Raw genomic sequence first — 17,763 nt, forward strand, 5'->3', positions numbered from 1 at the left:
TGATTAGAGATTTCTCCATTACTGAGCTAGGAGATGATATTTGGGGCTTTTTAAATTCTATTGACCAGGAGGAGCTAGAGACAGACATGGTTATTATGCTGCAAGTTTTCCTGAAATGACAGCTACAGTTCTTTATAGATGTCACAGTCCTGACTTGCAGTGCGATTTCCGTATTGCGGTTTCTGTGAACCCGGTGTCGGCCTGTGTGCCGCATAAATCTTCCTGCTAGTGTTTCAGGTATCTTTTCTGTGACTCTGGGACAGGCTGTTTCCCTACTAGGTAGCTCTCTGGTTTGTGGAGGGGCTTGCTCTCCTGCTTCACATTCCGGGTAATTGATGTGCTTCAATAGGGAGCGATGTTGGCCTGAGCGACGCTAGTCATATTATGTAGTTAGTTTCAGAAAATGCCTGGCTCCTGGCTGTTTGGTTTATTGATCTTGGTTCTCAACCTTGGACTGCTTCCTGACTCTGCTCTGCCTCATCCCCTGACTTTGTGATACCGTCTGGCTTCTGACCTCTGCTTTCCTCCTGACTACGTCCTTGTCTGTCCCTTTTGTTCCTTACGTGCTCTCCTGGTTACTGGACGTCGGCCTGACTCTTGATCTTGCTTTTGTCTTCTCCCTGTGTTTAGTTGCATCCTCTCAGTTCTGACCTCGTCTTTTTCGATGTCCCCGCTGCCCTCGCAGCACGCTGGTACTCACAACGCCATCTAGTTACTATTACACACATAGTCACTAGCTTCTCACTCTATTCTGTGAGTTACGTCACAATAGAATTATATGAGCACCAACTTCTCACTTACTATCTCAGTAATGGGGAGATCTGTATGCACTGAAGACACATATTAGTTGAGAATTTTGAGAATGAACCATCATTTTAAGAGGAGAAAGAAGCAGATTCCTCCAATAAGATATGTCACAAAGTTTCTTATTTTCAAATGTATTATTGCTTCATGGGAGAAAAATTAAAATATGGTTATTTTTTAATACAGAACATAACACATCACCTTAAGATCTCGCTCAATGTCTTTATGTATCCCCAATATGACTGTACTCCATTGATCTCTAGTATTTGACACCAGCATAGTCTACAGAGAGAGTGTAGGCTGCTGTTCCCCTTTATAGCCAATTCGGCATAGTGGTAGTCGAAAATCACGGCAACATCCATTAAACTGAAACCCACGTAGGTCAGGACTGAATTTAATGATTTTGCCTAACAATTTATGAGTTCTCCACTTTTAGAAAACTAATTTTAAAATAATATAGTTTTAGGGTATGAGGCTAATTAGATTCCCTTACCTCAGCAGTCGGCCTATGAGTCGAAGTAGACTGACCCTGCAGTGATTAATTTAAGAAGAGTCTAATTTGATTTGTCTCAGATAATTATATAGAATTTAATTTTTAATCTATAAGGCGGTTTCTCATAAACTTCATCTTATATACTGAACCTTAATAGGTTTTGAGGTGGAAATAAGAAAAAAATCAGTTCTGTGTCTAATGTATCAGGCTCATCATCTATTTGGATCAGCCATTAATTTTAATGACCAGCACGTAATTACATAATTTTGGCCAAAAAAAATGCTTTTTTACAAAATGTTCTACTCCATTAAGTAGCTTCTTCATTGCTACTTCATTAAAGGGAATCTGTACCAAGTTTTTTGGTGTGTGAACCAATGCCACCACCTTTTGAGCGCCTGTACTGCATTATACAAATGTGTCCATTATCCTCGAACCAACCACTCCCCAAATTTTAATTTTCTTTACATTGTATGTAAATGCTTTTGGTCCAGCACAACAGAGCATCTCCAAAGGCAAGATGCTCAGCAGAGAGGAATCTTGACAGTTATTTTTCAAGCTCTGCCCACAATAAGGCAGAGCAAAGTGCATCTGATCGAGCTGACGATGCTAATGCGCAGGCGCAAGATTTCTTTTGGCTATATGGATGATGCAAGACAACACCTTCACAGCTCAGTCACACCCTTCACCTTCACTGTCTCACACTTTCACTTAGACTGACAACTGACTTCCTGTGTTCCCGACTACTCTCCACAGTCGGCCCCTCTCACCTAGTCAACTAGTGGACTGGAGTGGCTCCACCTCTAGGCCGGTACCATCGTATGGGGGATTGTTGGGGAAAACAGTGATTACCTGTGTTTTTGGTGGTACCAGCACTGGGGTTCTGGGTGCCTAAGGGGGTAGGTCCTGCATCCTGGTGGTGATGCAGAACCTTGTAGCACCCTGAGGGCTTCAGGGGCACTACACCTGTATTCATCATCTTACCACCTGTATGCCACTGCCTTTAGTTTACATTAAAAAATCCTAAAAATCCTTTACCCTAAATATTCATGAATTGTGTGTGCCATTTTGGAGAATTTGAAAAAGAAACCAGCAACAAATAGTACAAGACAAAAAAAAGAAAAGTGACTTTAATCCAAAAGTTGAGATTTACTTTTCACTTTCAGGATACCTTGTCAGTTACAATGTGACCCCATATACTTGCTTTCTGTTGCAAAGTAGAAGCAGCATACTGTGATCCTCAGCCACCTACAGTATACCTGTGTTGCAGTCAAAGAGGCCATGAATCCAAAGTTGAGTGTATATAGCAATGTATCTTGCTTATACAGTCAGTCCCCATATCTTGTTCCATTATTATACTGTGCCGCCCCTGCATCAGCAGAAGGGACTGCTCGGACCCAGATCCGCGGTGGTTCGAGGGATCTCCAGACCCGGGGGCTCGGGGTCGCGCGGCCACTCGGAATAAAAAGGGGGAATATTTACAAGGGAGGATGTGGAAAGTTCGTGATACCACCCGTGGTGTGTGGTAAGGTGGAGTACCACCGCTGCAGTTAGGAGTACCCGGTGGCAATGAAGGGGGCAGCCTTGTGTTTAACCCCTCCACGGGTAGGGGGAATGCCTCGGGACTCAATGAGGGCTGCGAGGAGGTACCTTTGGGACGGTAAGGGTCACTTATATACTCACTCACTCAGTCCAATAACGCTGAAACCGACAACTGTGGTAAACCAAAGTTCTTGACACCGCTGCCGCTTGGAGGGAGCACGCCTGGATCCTGTGCCCGTTGGTGTTACCGGTTAGTCTGTGACCTTTTCCTTGGAACCTTTTCTTCTAACTGGTCCCTTTAGCATAAAACTAGTCGGGTCCCGCTCACCAGTGTGGCTAACTGGGTGAGCTTGCTCTCAGGGTTCACGCTTGGAATTTTCTGGACTATGTAGTGGGAAAGTCCTATCCCCCTTGTTGTGCTAGTACACCGATTTTGGAGCGGGTGGAGAACGGATCTTGAAGGCTCCGTCCACGTCGGGTAAATTACCAGGACACCTGAAGTTACTTCCTAGCCTAGGGTCCACATACCCCGTCGTGCCCTGGTCCCTGCCCGGTGATGGCACATGGCCACCGGCTGTCCTCCTCGACAGTCCGTGCCCCTTGTCACGATCCCCTGCGACCGGGGTCCAGCTCCTACCAGGCCCAGACGAGCATCTGCCACCTAGTAGTCTCAAGGAGCCCAGCTCCTGACCTCTCCTCTCGAGAGTCACCACTCAACTCACTGTCTCCTGACACTCCTGACCTCCCCTTAACCAACCCCCCAAGTGGGCGACCCTATTCCCTTCAGGCTGTCCACTGGTGTGTCTGGTGGGTGTGGTGCAGAGTGTTCCTAGGATTTTGATTAGCTTGTTCTTGGCAACACCAAAGGTCAGGGACTCGTAACCAAGGAGGAGGTGGATACTGTGCAGAAGGGCAGATTGCACAATACCCTGTGACGACCTGATAGGCCAGGGCGTCACAATACACAGTGAATAAACTGTTTTTATAATTGTAGCTATTATTATTATTATTATTATTATTATTATTAATAATAATAATAATATTTATTTATAGAGCACCATTGATTCCATGATGCTGTACAAGAGAAGGGGTTACATACAGAATACATATACAAGTTACAATAGACAGACTGGTACAGAAGGAAGAGGACCCTGCTCTTGCGGGCCTACATTCTATAGGATATTGGGGGGAAACAGTAGGTGGGGTGTTGGTCGCGCGGCAGTTCGAGTACAGTGGTGAGGCAGTAGCTATGGTGGTGGTGACACAGTGGGGCCATTGGAGATTATAGGCGTTTCTGAACAGATCAGTTTTCAAAAGTTCCGTTTCAAGCTTGAAAGTATAGCAGATAATCTGACGTGTTGAGGCAGCGAGTTCCAGAAGACTGGAGATGCTCGGGAGAAGTCTTGGAGGCAGTTGCATGAGGATCGAATGAGGGGGGAGGAGAGAAGGAGATCTTGGGAGGACCGGAGGTTACGTGTTATGGATAACTATAGTAAATAATACATGATGAGGTAGATTTTCCATACGTTACACGGAGGCATGCAATTTTCTAGTATTGCTTTAATTTATTTTATGTTGTGCCTTTTTTGCAGATTTTTTTATGCATACTCTATTATTATTATTATTATTATTATTGCACCATTTATTCCATGCTGCTTTTAAGGTGAAAAGGGTATACATAAAAAACAAGTACAACAATCATGAATATTACAAAAAGAGACTGATACAGGAGGAGAGATGACGCTGTCCGTGAGGGCTCACAGTCTACAGGGGATGGGTCATGCAGTGGTCTAGTGGACTGAGGGTTATTGCAGGTTGTAGGCATGTTGGAAGAGGTGAGTCTTCAGATTCCTTTTGAAGCTTTCCACAGTAGGTGAGAGTCTGATATGCTAGGGTAAAGTGTTCCAGAGTATGGGGGAGGTGTGGGTGAAATCTTGTATGCAATTGTGGGAAGAGGAGATAAGAAAAGAGTAGGGAAGGAGACCTTGTGAAGATCTGAGGTTACGTGCAGGTAGGTATCGGGAGACTGGATCACAGATGTAAGGAGGAGACAGATTGTGGATGGCTTTGGTTAGTGTTTTGAACTGGAGTCTTTGGGCAATGGGAAGCTAGTGAATGCATTGGCAGAGTGGAAAGGCCAGGGAATAGTGAACGGAAAGGTGGATTAATCGAGCTGCAGCATTTAGGGTAGATTGGGGGTTGCAAGAGTGTTGGAAGGGAGGCCACAGAGCAGGAGATTGCAATAGTTGAGGTGGGAGATGATAAGGGCATGTACAAGTGTCTTTGCTGATTCTTGGTTAAAGAATGCATGAATCTGAGAAATATTTTTGAGTTGTAGTTGGCAAGAGGTGAAGAGGGCTTGGATGTGTGGCTATTCTATTCCTGGCGGCCAATAGGTGGCACTAGAGTTTGTCTCTTTCCTCCCTGAAGAGACAATTTGAATATATCCCAGAGGAGCATTGCAGCTATAAGACTCCTTACCACTGACAGCCAGATTGGTTTGTCAGTCTCCGCAAGGAAAAAAGTTCTCCCCTTAGACCCCCCTTTAGCTTCTCATACAGCCAGATCAGATCTCATACTTTACACTAACAAGGGACAATCATCCCAAAACACAGTCTGCATATTGAGATTCTGATCTGGCATAGATCCTAGGCTCGTTAAAGAGCCACTATTGGCTCTTAGGATTGCTACTTCCAATAGGTGGAACTAGAGTTCGTCTCCTTCCTCCCTGAAGAGACAATTTGAATGTTCTATTCCAAGAATTCTTTCAAAAATCTGTCATGTGTGAAGGTGTCCTTGTGATCCCGACCATATAGTTGTCCTTTGGCTCTCATAAAACAGCTTTTTAGTATAACATAAGACCCAGTTGTTTCCCAATGTACCCGCTGTAATCACACAATCTCTGTATATTTCTCACAGCTCCAAATCTAGCCAAAAAAACAACACCGTGTTTCAGGAGGTGGACGGGCCTGAGATTTAAAACCTCATTAATCTCCATTAACTTAACAGTTGTTACTGCCAGGCAATTTGCATGTAATCCAAACCATCAATTAGTAGGCTTTTTTTTTCCATTTTTTTATACGGTGCCATAAATGAGGTCACCCTCTTTGCACAAGAAATTCTGTGCCACCACCATTAACTGGTCAATGACAAGTTCTTTAATTTCGCAAGTGTCAGACTGTTGGTAACAGGAATGAAGTGTTTGTAATTTTGCCTAGTTGTTGAATATAAGGCAGTACTTAGGTTAAGTGCATGAAGTGATACCGTGCAGAAAGCAGCTGCATTAAATAAAGATTTCACCATGTAAAATGGCTCATGTGTCTGACTCTGTGCGGCATGGGTACTAAATATGCGTTTTTCATTAAAAATACAGCCAAGCCGCACATTTCTATACCTAATGTCATAAATCTACTTTGTGACCTGTGGGTTCAATTTGAATCTGGCACCCGGTCCGATACTTGAGTCTGTAGAAATCCTTCTGATTTTCTTTTGCAGTTTATGCCCAGTTTATTTTACTCATTTAAAGCTAAATTTTCTATGTACATCATCAGCCACAATGACATCTAGATTAAATATATCTGGAACTGGACTCTCCATATTGATTTCCAGAATTCCAAATGCAGACTTAGCCATATAAAGAAATCAGAAATGCTAAATGAATAATGAAAAAACAGCTAAAAATGTAATTTTTCAGCGAAAAAGTTCCAAAATACTTTGGCTTCAAGTCATCAAGCAGTTTTTGCCATTTTATTACTGCTTGAAATATCACAAAATGTTTGCATATTCTGTAGTTGTAAAAAAAAATGTTGCAACTTTTGGCATTTTTAGTCTTGGCAAGCTGGACTAACTTTTTGAAAAACAGGCAGAGCATAGCCAGGAAGGTGTATGGCCGAGGACGGACAATAAATTCATCTTAATTCCCCCAAAAAGTGGCATGAATTACGAGAGAAATGTACTTCAGTCCCTGATGGGGGAACATTTCTTAAAAGAAACTGAAAGCTGGTACCAATTCATCCAAAAAAGACATCTTACTCCTGTCTGTGCTCCCTTCATTAAAGTGAATCTGTCACCTGATTTTTGCCACCTAAGGGTTGTTTCACAAGTCCGTGGATAACACACACATTTTTCACGGAGGTGTTGAAGGTGCGTATGGTCCTCCGTATGCCGTGATTTTGGCACACGTGTTCTCTGTGTGCTATCAATGGTAGCACACGGAGATCAGAAACCTTTTACTCACCTGTCCCTGGCTCTGCTGTCCATGGTGCTGATGTCTCCGGCTCATGTCACATTTGCTTTTAGGTCCGCGGTGCAGTGAATATGCCCTTGCCTAGAATGACCAAAGTTATTACCCCAGAATATTTCCCTGTCCAACAGGGCCTACACTTTTATTATGGAACTGTACTAGGAGCAACTACTTTGAAATAAATATTATGGCACTGCAGAATTGTGGTAGTGAAGTAAGGTGGTGGCCCAGGGCTACATGGGCACTGCATTTCTTCGCCAAGGGGACTCTGTGTGCGAATGTAGCTTCGGGTGGGCTGTATATCACTTACTGGTTTCTTCAGGCCGGTGTCCATCACCCTGCCGGCAGTAGTTGTAGATATAACACACACAACACCAGAGCTTTCTTAACCAACCAGAAACGTTCACACCGTTATGGCAGACATGGCCTACCTTCCTCTTAGTTTGGGGTACTACTCCTCGACCTGTTCCCCTTCGCTATCTTGAATCTCTTCCTCAAGTTTTGTGGTCTGTGACTCCTTCCCCCTGACTCCGTTCACCTTCATCTGATTCTAGGCCCTGGCTGGTCTTGAACAGTCTCTAACAGGACGACTCGCTAAGCCTGTTGGGGTGAGCCGTAGGCTCCAGACCTCTCGAAGTTACCTCAGGGTTCCCTGACTGGCCTTAGAACCAAGGCCACATCTTCTCGCACTTGAACCCTATTCTACTGTGGCTCCTTTCGAGACCTCACAACTGTCCTCTTTCTTGCATCTGTCACTTCCACTTTAACCCTACCTCTTCCATCCTGCGGCTGTCTTAGCCCAACCAACAAGTGGCCTTTGGGTAAAGTCCTGTTCTACTGTACCTGACACCTGCACCAGCTAGCAGCGTAATACATTAACATACACAACTGGTATAACACATAAAATACATGGCATAAACAGTACAGGGGCAAGTCCACCCTCTACAGTAGTGCAGGTTTAACTATGTGAATCCACTTAGACGTTCATAAATGTGTTACTTCTAATGTGTGAAGGCAGCAGGTACATATAGACACAATTGGCCTTTTCTGTAGAACTACATCATAACTTTGCTTCACGTCTCTGCTTTTCATCAGAAGAAATAACCTCTGGTGTTGAAAGTTTTTCTTTGCTTCATTTAGCCAAAATTACAATAAACGACACATTTTCAAAGAAGACTTGGGAAAGAAGTAAAAACAATGCCTGGGATGTTTTAATTAGACTAGTAAATTGCTCTGGTTCTAAGTGCTGCAATCAGATGTGATGGATGAAACGATTCCCTCCGCCGCCCCCCAATCCAACGTACAAACGCTGTGTTCTAGACGTTCAAACAACACTCATTAACTTTGGGATCTACATTAATTCTGAAGTCCAGGGTCTGTGCCACAGCAGGCTCCTGACACTAAGCATTCCCCAGGATTTCTGCCTAAATATGAACAGGACTTTGTTTAACTTTCCTAAATTTGTTGACACAGATGGGAGTTGGGGGGCAGTTACTCCGGCTAAATGGCAAAGACTTCGTGTTCAATTAGAAGAATTAATTTGAAATGTGAAACAAGAGCCTGGATTTGAGAGATCTGTTTATTTAACTGTATTTTCTTCTGGTTTTTACATTTTTAGATCTGGTGAGTGGATATTCTATGACCCCGCCTGTTCTGGACATTACCACTGACGAACTTGTGATCAACACCAATGACTCATTAATAATCACCTGCAGGTAAGAGGATATTGATGGAAAATCAGCGCCAGAATAAAGAATATCAGATCATACAAGAAATTCATAAAGGGACCTTATAACCGTTAGATAAAAGTTGAGCCAACCCTCCAATCACAATGAGCAGATAATCTATCAAGAAGCCTCTTGATCCTTCTTGGAAGATAGAAAGATCTGGTCCATGAAAGGGCTTATTCAGTACTAGCACAACCACTTCTGATTCCACATGTTTTCCCCAGGTAAAATAATAAAGCCTGTAGTCAAATCCCATACTGGCGCCCTTCCAGGAGTGTCCGGGTTCACAGGTCCGCAGTTCCGGGGCTCACTTAGGGTTGTGGCGTCATGTTAGCTCCACATCTAATCAGTGCCGTATTCCTTCACTAAACAAACAATCAACAGGGTTATCCACTGTTAGGACAAGCCCTTCTGATTCCACATGTTTCCCCCAGGTAAAATAATAAAGTCTATACTCAAATCCAATACTGGCGCCCTTCCAGGGGTATCTGGGAGTGCGGTGCCAGGGCTCACTTGTGGTTGTGATGTCATGCTAGCCCCACATCCAGTCAGTGCTGGCTTCCTTCTCTTTGCCTTCGGACCAAACAAACAATCAACAGGAAGTTAGCAGAGTCACAGTGCCCACTTCCTGTTGTTTAACTCTTTTGGTCCTAATGCTGGTAGTTATAATCCAGCGTTGATCTTGGGGTTGTGACATCACGCAAGCCCTGGCACCATGATCCAGACACTGCTAAAACAGCGCTAGTACAAGAGGTGAGTATAGTCCTTATTATTTTACCTTGGGGAAAGATGTGGAATCAGAAGGGGTTTTCCTAGTAGGAAACGACCCCTTTTAATAATCAGTCCTTTTGCTTGCCGGTACCAGATGTTTCTTGCAACAACTATTAATATAGAACACATGATCAGCCAAGGTGAGTATTTTTGTGTATGAGATAGATGAGAAAGATAGCTTCCGACTATCTAATGTGTACGATGGCCTTCAGGGTCTGTAATACGTAAAGTGAATATCATATGGTGCCCTCATTTCCGCACTTTACTCTAGGAGCAATGTTAACAGAGTAACAGGTACAATACGAGACCATAACAGTCTATGGATGCCAACCTATATTCCAATTGGATTTTATCATAGAGCCATGTGAGTCAGATTCACCTTATGCCACACAAAAAAATTCTCAATATTTTCAAATTCTAAAGATCATATTGTGGGCTTCCTAAATTTTAGCTAGAAGATCTCACAAAGACAAATTTTATGGAATACAATTCTTTCAAGTATTCATGATTGATTGCCATTCAGAATAGTCATTTAAATTTTATATTTTGATTGCTTTTAAGGCCAAGAATAGTTTAAAAAACACTCCTGTCACGAGGGGCAAGGCTGACTTTAATTTGCTTGGTACTCTGTTCTCCTGTTGATGCTAGGATATTGTCATACAGTATATAACTGACCGTACCACAGTGCTTAATTGTTAAGAACCTAAAGCTTTTCTAAATCTTGAAAGTGAATGTCTTCCCTCCCTCATTTTACAGCCGCACATATTCTCCTCTTCCCCTTGAAACCCTTTAAAAAAAGTCAATTGCATAACTTTTTTAATGTTTTTCTTTCACGATCTAATTTTTGATAGATGCAGCATCGCGATCGCTCAGGACTAGAAGCTTACATTATTTCCTACTCCGTCTTGCCTATCTGTCCACTGCCCCTTAGTCTTTTCCATACCGGCCCTTCTACATACCTGCCCACAAACATATGTAAAGTGGCACAGGTACCGTAGTTCTTAAATATAGCTGTGACACCATTTCGTCTCCCTTAGCCTCTTTCCGCTCCTCCTCTATCGGGGCGGGGTTTTGGCCTTCGCGCCTCCACTACTCGAGGAGACGCTCGAGCGGGAACTTTTCGCGCCAAAGATGGCGGCTTCTGAAATTTTTTGGCCGGACACCTCCGGCGGTAACAAGGCGCACCTCTACCAAACGGCAGAGCGGTAAGATCCTGTTCGTGATGCCAAGTTGTCGCGGGCGGAGGAGGGGACGCCGCGCTCTCCCACTGCTTGGGTCCGGCCGCTGCTGCTGCTGCGGCTGCCGCTGCTCGGTGGTGGCTCGAGCGGTGTGCCGGATCCCGGGGACTTGAGCCGCGCTCCGCGCCCGTGAGTGAAAGGGGTGTATTGGTGGTGGGGATTTGGTTATTGTCCGTGACGCCACCCACGGTTGTAGTGATTTTTGGTAACACCACCGCTGCTCTGTATGGGGATCCCGGGAGCGGTGACAGGGAGCAGCTGAGTTGTTAGTTCCCCCCTCCGTGGGTAGGGGTTGGTTGTCCCGGGGCCCAGTGATAGGGTAAGGATGGGTGATGCCAGGCCGGTTGCGGGGCCTGGTGAGGTGCAGGGTCACGGGGGCAGCGCTGTGCCGCACGGCACGGTGGTACTAACTCAGCCTGAGACGATGACACAGTTCTCGGTAAAATACACGGCTGGAAAGACGGTTCCCATGGACGGCTGCTGTTGCTTTTCCCCAGTAGTTAACGGTGACTGTCTCTTTCCCTGCACCTAGTACTTCTGTTGGTTCCAATGGGTTCCCACCAGTAACCCGCTCCCCGGCTTGGATATGGGCCGGAGGAGCCCCTCTTTGCCCGCAGGCGCTGGCCGTGAGAAACTTGTGCCTTGGCGGTGGCGGTGTCTCTCTCTGCTGGTTGGACTGTTGCCTTCAATCGGGACTTAGTTGTTTGGAAACCCGGAGGTCCCCTTCACTGACAGATTTGGCAAATTCACGGCGACTCCAAGCCTTGCCGGGGTCCGAAAGGCCCCTGCCAATGGTGCTGGCTTCTCCTTGTGTATTGGTCCGGTACCGCCGGGCCACCGCCCGTCCACGGTCCTTACGGCAACTCCGATAGGCCACTCCTGCAGACGGTCACCGCCGTCTGCTAACCTTGCTGTCTCTGTCCGGGGCACACACCCGGACGCTCTCCATCAGTTGCTCTACTCCACTTCACTTTTACTCCTTCCACTTTCACTTCCCTAGCTCAACTCTACTCATTTCCCGCTTCCAGGACTGTGATCTCCTCGGTGGGCGGGGTCAACCGCCTGGCCCACCCCCTGTTGTGAACATCAGCCCCTGGAGGAAGGAAACAAGGATTTTTGGGTCTAGCTTTGATGTGCCTAACCGGGGTGTAGGGTGTGGTGATGTCATTACCTGTGACCCCTGGCTTATCCAGGGCGTCACATAGCTCTACCCCATGTACGTCCCATGAGTGTTGAATACATTGGTGCAATGCCAATTTAGAGGGAAATAAATGTATAGAATATACTCAATATGACAGCTATAAAATCAGGCACAAAGAACACACTGAAAGGGCACACTGAAAATCTAATTCAGTTGCAAAGTGAATTACAACTGCATTTATGGAGCATTTCGACATAGTTGTAAAAAAAAATATGGACCGCACATCCAAAAATCATAAGTTGATCTAATGCCGCTAGGCAAAAATTTATACACCTGATTTATGGAGCATTAATTAAATATATATACTTTTCAGAATGACCCTTTCATATGAAGATTGATGTGACCACCAAGCCTTGGGTATCAGAAAACCATTGTGAGCCCAGTGTGACAAATGCCTAAAGTTATCTTCATAATTTATAGTTTTTAAGGTTGAAATTACATAGGTCCATTGAGTTCAACCTATAACCTAACATGTTGATCCAGAGGAAATCAAAAGCCTAATTGGATTTGAAACGATGAGGCTGAAAAGACAAAAGGCACAAACCTGGCGTCTTATCCTGCTGGAAACCAGTGTAAGGGGGTGCAGGGAATCACTCACCTGGGTGAGTTGTGCAAGCCAAGTGTTTCTGAGCAAGCATGCTCCTTCTTCAACAATGGCAGCAGCAGGACAACCCATTTCTTCTCTTCCACTGATTGATAAAAGCCTCATGGGGTAGACTCTAAGCTGCATATTAAGAGAAAAATTCCTTCCCAACCACACATTTTGCAATATGACTAGTTCGCTGGATCAACGCCCCATCACAGTATTTAGTGCCCATAACCAGTAGTATAATAATTTCCAAGAAAGGCATCCAGGCCCTGAACTTTTGTAGTGAATCAACCATTACAACATCATGTGGCAGAGTTCCATAGCCTCACTACTCTTACAGTATAGAATCGTCATCTAATGATTAAACCTTCTTTTCTCTACATGGAAAGGATGTCCCCTTGTCACTGTTGCAGGCCTAGGTGTAAAAAGATCATTAGAAAGGTCTCTGTACTGTCCCCTCATATACATGTACATTGTAATAAGATTACCCCCAAACTTAATCTTCAGTTGTGCATAGTGATATAGTTCCTTGTAGCAATTACTTATCAATCTGAGCTGTGTAAGATGGTGACTTTGGTACCTGTAGTATTACGAGACTCATTAGGGTGTGTCTGGTTATCCATATAACTCCACTCATGGGTGTGACTCATATGTTATAATGGTGTTTGTTTGTTTGACACATGGTCGGTGTCTGGAGGTTGTTATACCTCTAAAAGAAACCTCTGAGAGAGAGAGAGAGAGAAAGAGAGAGTGAGTATTTGCTTGTCCTGACAGGGGCAGTTTGTGGAGGCTGCTGAGAACTCCACGGGGATACTTCTAAGGAGAAGTTGTATCTGAGCTTGTGCGGGTGTACCGAATGTGAAAACATATTTATATTCTTTGAGGCCAGAAGAGGGCTTGTGTAATGATCCTGGAAAGCATTTTTTGTGTTCCTAAATAAACCTGCTGGACTATTTAAGAAAAGGCGTACCTGTCATTACCTCAAGGAGCAAGCTGACCCCATCACGAATGGTTAAGAATGAATTTCAATAACTCCAACAGTTATATAAATGTATGATAGATATTCATCCCATCATTGGCCTCTGTCTAGAGTTGTGTGCAATTTTTGAAGATCAAAGATGAAAGCTGGGCATGTACGATTACCTGCCCACTGACAGTAGCAAGCAATAAAGTCCTGTTCTTTGAGAAAAATGTGACCTCCATATCTTAAACATTAACACTAGAAGTCCCAGAAATTTCGAGCTCCCCCCTGAAGTCCCGAAAGAGGGTCAAATGACATACAATAAACTGAATAGAACTAACTAGAAACTAAATGGTCAAAACACAATGTAAAACAACAACCTCCTGTGGTGCGACAGTAATGGCCTTAATTACAGAACAAAAGACGGTAATTATAGGAAGTTAGCTAAAATCCTTCAGGCCATTTGACCCGTCTCTGGGTTCCAAAGGTAGAAATGTTAAATGACCCCTCTCTGGGACTTCTAGTGTTAAAGGCCGCTTTACACGCTATGATTTATCTGAGGATATGTCGTCGGTGTCACGGTTTTTGTGACGCACTTCCGTCATCGTTAGTGACGTCGTTGCATGTGACACCTACGTGCGACTCCGAACGATCGCAAATAGGGTGAAAATTGTTGACCGTTGACACGTCGTTCAGTTTCAAAATATTGTTCGTCATTAGGAACGCAGCAGACATATTGCTACGTTTGACACTCTGCTAACGACGAACAACATCCACATGACCGCCTTGGTTAATCAATATATCGCTGAACGATGTAGCGTCGTTTGTGAGATGTGTACGTGTGACCGCTACAAAACGACCTATGAGCGATCTCGGTAAATCGTAACAACGATCTGGGCGTGTTACATTGCTAGCGATATCGTTGTGTGTAAAGCAGCCTTTACACCTGTTGATATGTAAGATATGGCACAACCATGAGCCTCGGAATCTGGTAACGATTTCTACCTTTGCATCTCTTATAGCCACTGAAGGTCGTATTCTTTTCGCCCTGAAAGAATGTGAATGAGATCACTATATGTCAAATTGTGAATCATAAAATCTTCAAGAAATGCTCATTTAACCATCTCTTGTACTTACGGAGGGAACGTCACTTCTTGGCACCGACAATATTTCATCCAGTATATGTACAATATTATAAATGGTTTCCACCTGTGGCCATCTATTGTACGCTTATAGCACATTATATGGCTTCTCTTGTAAACTAAATAAGACCATAAATGCTTATGCAAAATGTTTTAATGAGCAAACAAATAAAATATAAGGACTAAAATCTGTAAGGATCAGAAAGGCCAGCTCCACCGCAAGCTGAAGAGTAACACACCCCGTAAGAGTACAGCACAGGAATGCAATAATTATCACTGGGATTTCATTCATTCCCATAAAGGATATTCAAGCGATGTTAGTTTAGCTTCTTTGGAGAAACTTGAAAGAAGTTTCAGATCACTGAATATGCCATAAAAAAGTGAGATCAGGGTAGGTTTGACCACTAGGGAATTATTCCCGGTAGAGATGTGGCACGCAGGTACCGTCATTCTCAATTAAAGTCTATAGTAGATATGGAAAAGTATTTATAAGTCAAAACCCTTTTAAGGGCACCCCAAGTGTTAATGATGTTTAACCTTGGAAATTGTTAAAGGGGTTATCTTTTAAAACAAAATATATTTTTACATTAAGTATGAATGTAGTTCTCTATAAATATACTTACACGAAGCTCCAGTAAAGCTTTGCTTAATTCTGTATTTCTAACATTTTATGTACTGTATACAATGTCATTAAAGGGAACCTGTCAGGTGCAATATGCATCCAGAACCATGAGCAGTTCCGGGTGCATATTGCTAATCCCTGCCTAACCACCCCTGTATCTAGTAGCATAGATAAAAAAATCTTTAGAAAAACTATTTCTAAAGATCCTTTATGATATGCTAATAAGGCCAGCGACTAGTCGCAAGGTCATTACTTCCCTTGGCTAGTCGGCCCCCTTAGCATGTAAGCACGCCCCCTGTGGGTGTGCAAACATGCTAATAAATGCGCAGCGTCACAGACATGGTCTCTCTGACCTCTGCTGCCACCGCTGGTTTTCAATGCGCACGGATCAAAAGTCCCTGGACTTCCGGCCATGCACACTAGACCAGTTTTAAGCCAGGATGCCTACACCCAGCTTCATAGTGCGCATGACCGGAAATCCAGGAACATCTGATCATTCGCACTGAGCCAAAAACCAGCGTCAGCCACAGTAGCAGCAGAGGTGAGAGCGACCATGCCTCTAATGCTGTGCAGTCATTAGCATGTTAGTGCACCCACCAGGTGTCGTGCCTGGTCATGGCAGGGCTCCCAGCGAGCGGCATGACACAATGGGTACACTAGGGTAGTGTTACGCAATGGGAAGGCAGGACCCCCTTCAAGAAACAAGACACACATTACACCAGAAAAACAATACAACAGTAGACCCTCGTGCTAGGGAGGGGTGAGGGAGTCACTCATCTGAGGCTGAACCTCAAACTCCCTAATGTCCCTAGATGAGTCTTTTCCCCTGTGCGCCAATCACGTGCCTAGGCCCTTGCTGACCCTAAACTCACCCTGGCTAGTGACGCCCAGGGAGACGCTAGTTTCGCTACTGCAATAAGACAACACAAGGTACTAAAGACAAACAGGTGGGGAAAGACACAACAAAAAGTACTCCAAGGTTTTTCAGTAAGGAACTTCACAGCTGCAATAGAAACAACACCACAGCTCTGCAGCAATGAGCTTCTTCAACATGGTCAGCCTAAGTTTGAGCTATAGCCGGCAAAGGGAGGAGTGAGGAGCAGATATTTATAGCAGTGAGTGGCTGAAGCTGAAGTTACAACTAACTGTTAGATTTAGATTACTGCAGGATAGAAATTAACCTTTAAACCCTTCAGTAGCGGATGGATCTAAATATGCTCCAACTCAGAGTAAATGACTAGCAGACACTAAAGCGGATCTGCGATCCACAATGCGCTGTGACCTTTTGATCCCAAATTGCCCCTAGATCACATTAGACCATGCCACACTTGTGACAGTCAGGCATGGAACTCTGAGAGATGTTAGCCCTTAGACCCTCATCATAGGCCTCTCTTCCAGTCAAATAAGATCTCTTAGGGGTACTTAGGGGTACTTTGCACGCTGCGACATCGCTACTGTGATATCATCGAAAGTGACACACATCCGGCGCCAGTAATGACGCCGCAACGTGTAAAGCCTAGATGCGACGATAAATGATCGCAAAAGCGTCGTAAATCGATGATCTGTGTAGCGTTGGATATTTTCATAATGTCGCACCAATAGGAGATATGATATTGTTCCTCGTTCCTGCGGCAGCACACATCGCTGTGTGGTGTGTGAAGCCACAGGAGCGAGGAACATCTCCTACCTGCCTCCACTGGCTATGCGGAACGACTGTTAACGAGCAAAAATACTCACCTTATCGTTGCTCGTTGACACATCATTCATTTTCATAATGTTGTTCCTCCTTCTGTGCTCCGGTTGTTCATAGTTTCCGAGGCAGCACACATCGCTCCGTGTGACACCCCGGGAACGTCGAACACAGCTTACCTGCATCCCGCCGGCAATGAGAAGGAAGGAGGTGGGCGGGATGTTTACGTCCCGTTCATCTTTGCCCCTCCGCTTCTATTGGCCACCTGCCGTGTGACATCGCTCTGACACCGCACGACCCGCCCCCTTAGGAAGGAGGCGGGTCGCCGGCCAGAGCGACGTCGCAGGGCAGGTAAGTGCGTGTGAAGCTGCTGTAGCGATAATGTTCGCTACGGCAGCTATCACAAGATATCGAATGTGCGACGGGGGCGGGTACTATCGCGCTCGGCATCGCAAGCATCGGCTAGCAATGTTGCAGCGTGCAAAGTCCCCCTTACTTTAAACCTTGAAAGATGTGGCTTCAAATACAATCTCTGGTCTGGTCTTCATCCTATGTGATATGGCAAGGCTGAGGTCAATAATGAGTTTTAGGATTGCCACATCCAATAGGTTCAAGTCCACTTGCTCTCTGAAGAAACAATTTAGCTATATATTTCTCTGTCACAAAAATTTTGTAACAAGAACTATGTTGAGGAACCACCATTGCTTTGTATGGGCTGCTTATTTTTTGTGGATTATGTCTCT

The 17,763-nt window shown here is 44.6% G+C and overlaps 1 protein-coding gene across 1 annotated transcript in view; it reads left to right on the top strand.

The window, feature by feature from the left end:
* FLT4 (fms related receptor tyrosine kinase 4) overlaps positions 1-17,763 on the top strand; it is a 318,524-nt gene that overhangs the window by 165,138 nt on the left and 135,623 nt on the right. Inside the window, exon 2 of the mRNA XM_075344371.1 lies at positions 8,698-8,794. Within this exon, the coding sequence (XP_075200486.1) occupies positions 8,698-8,794 (97 nt within the window). The remainder of the gene's footprint in view (positions 1-8,697; positions 8,795-17,763) is intronic.

This window comes from Anomaloglossus baeobatrachus, chromosome 4, assembly GCF_048569485.1.
Source record: "Anomaloglossus baeobatrachus isolate aAnoBae1 chromosome 4, aAnoBae1.hap1, whole genome shotgun sequence".
In the NCBI taxonomy this organism is placed as follows: Eukaryota; Metazoa; Chordata; class Amphibia; order Anura; family Aromobatidae; genus Anomaloglossus; species Anomaloglossus baeobatrachus.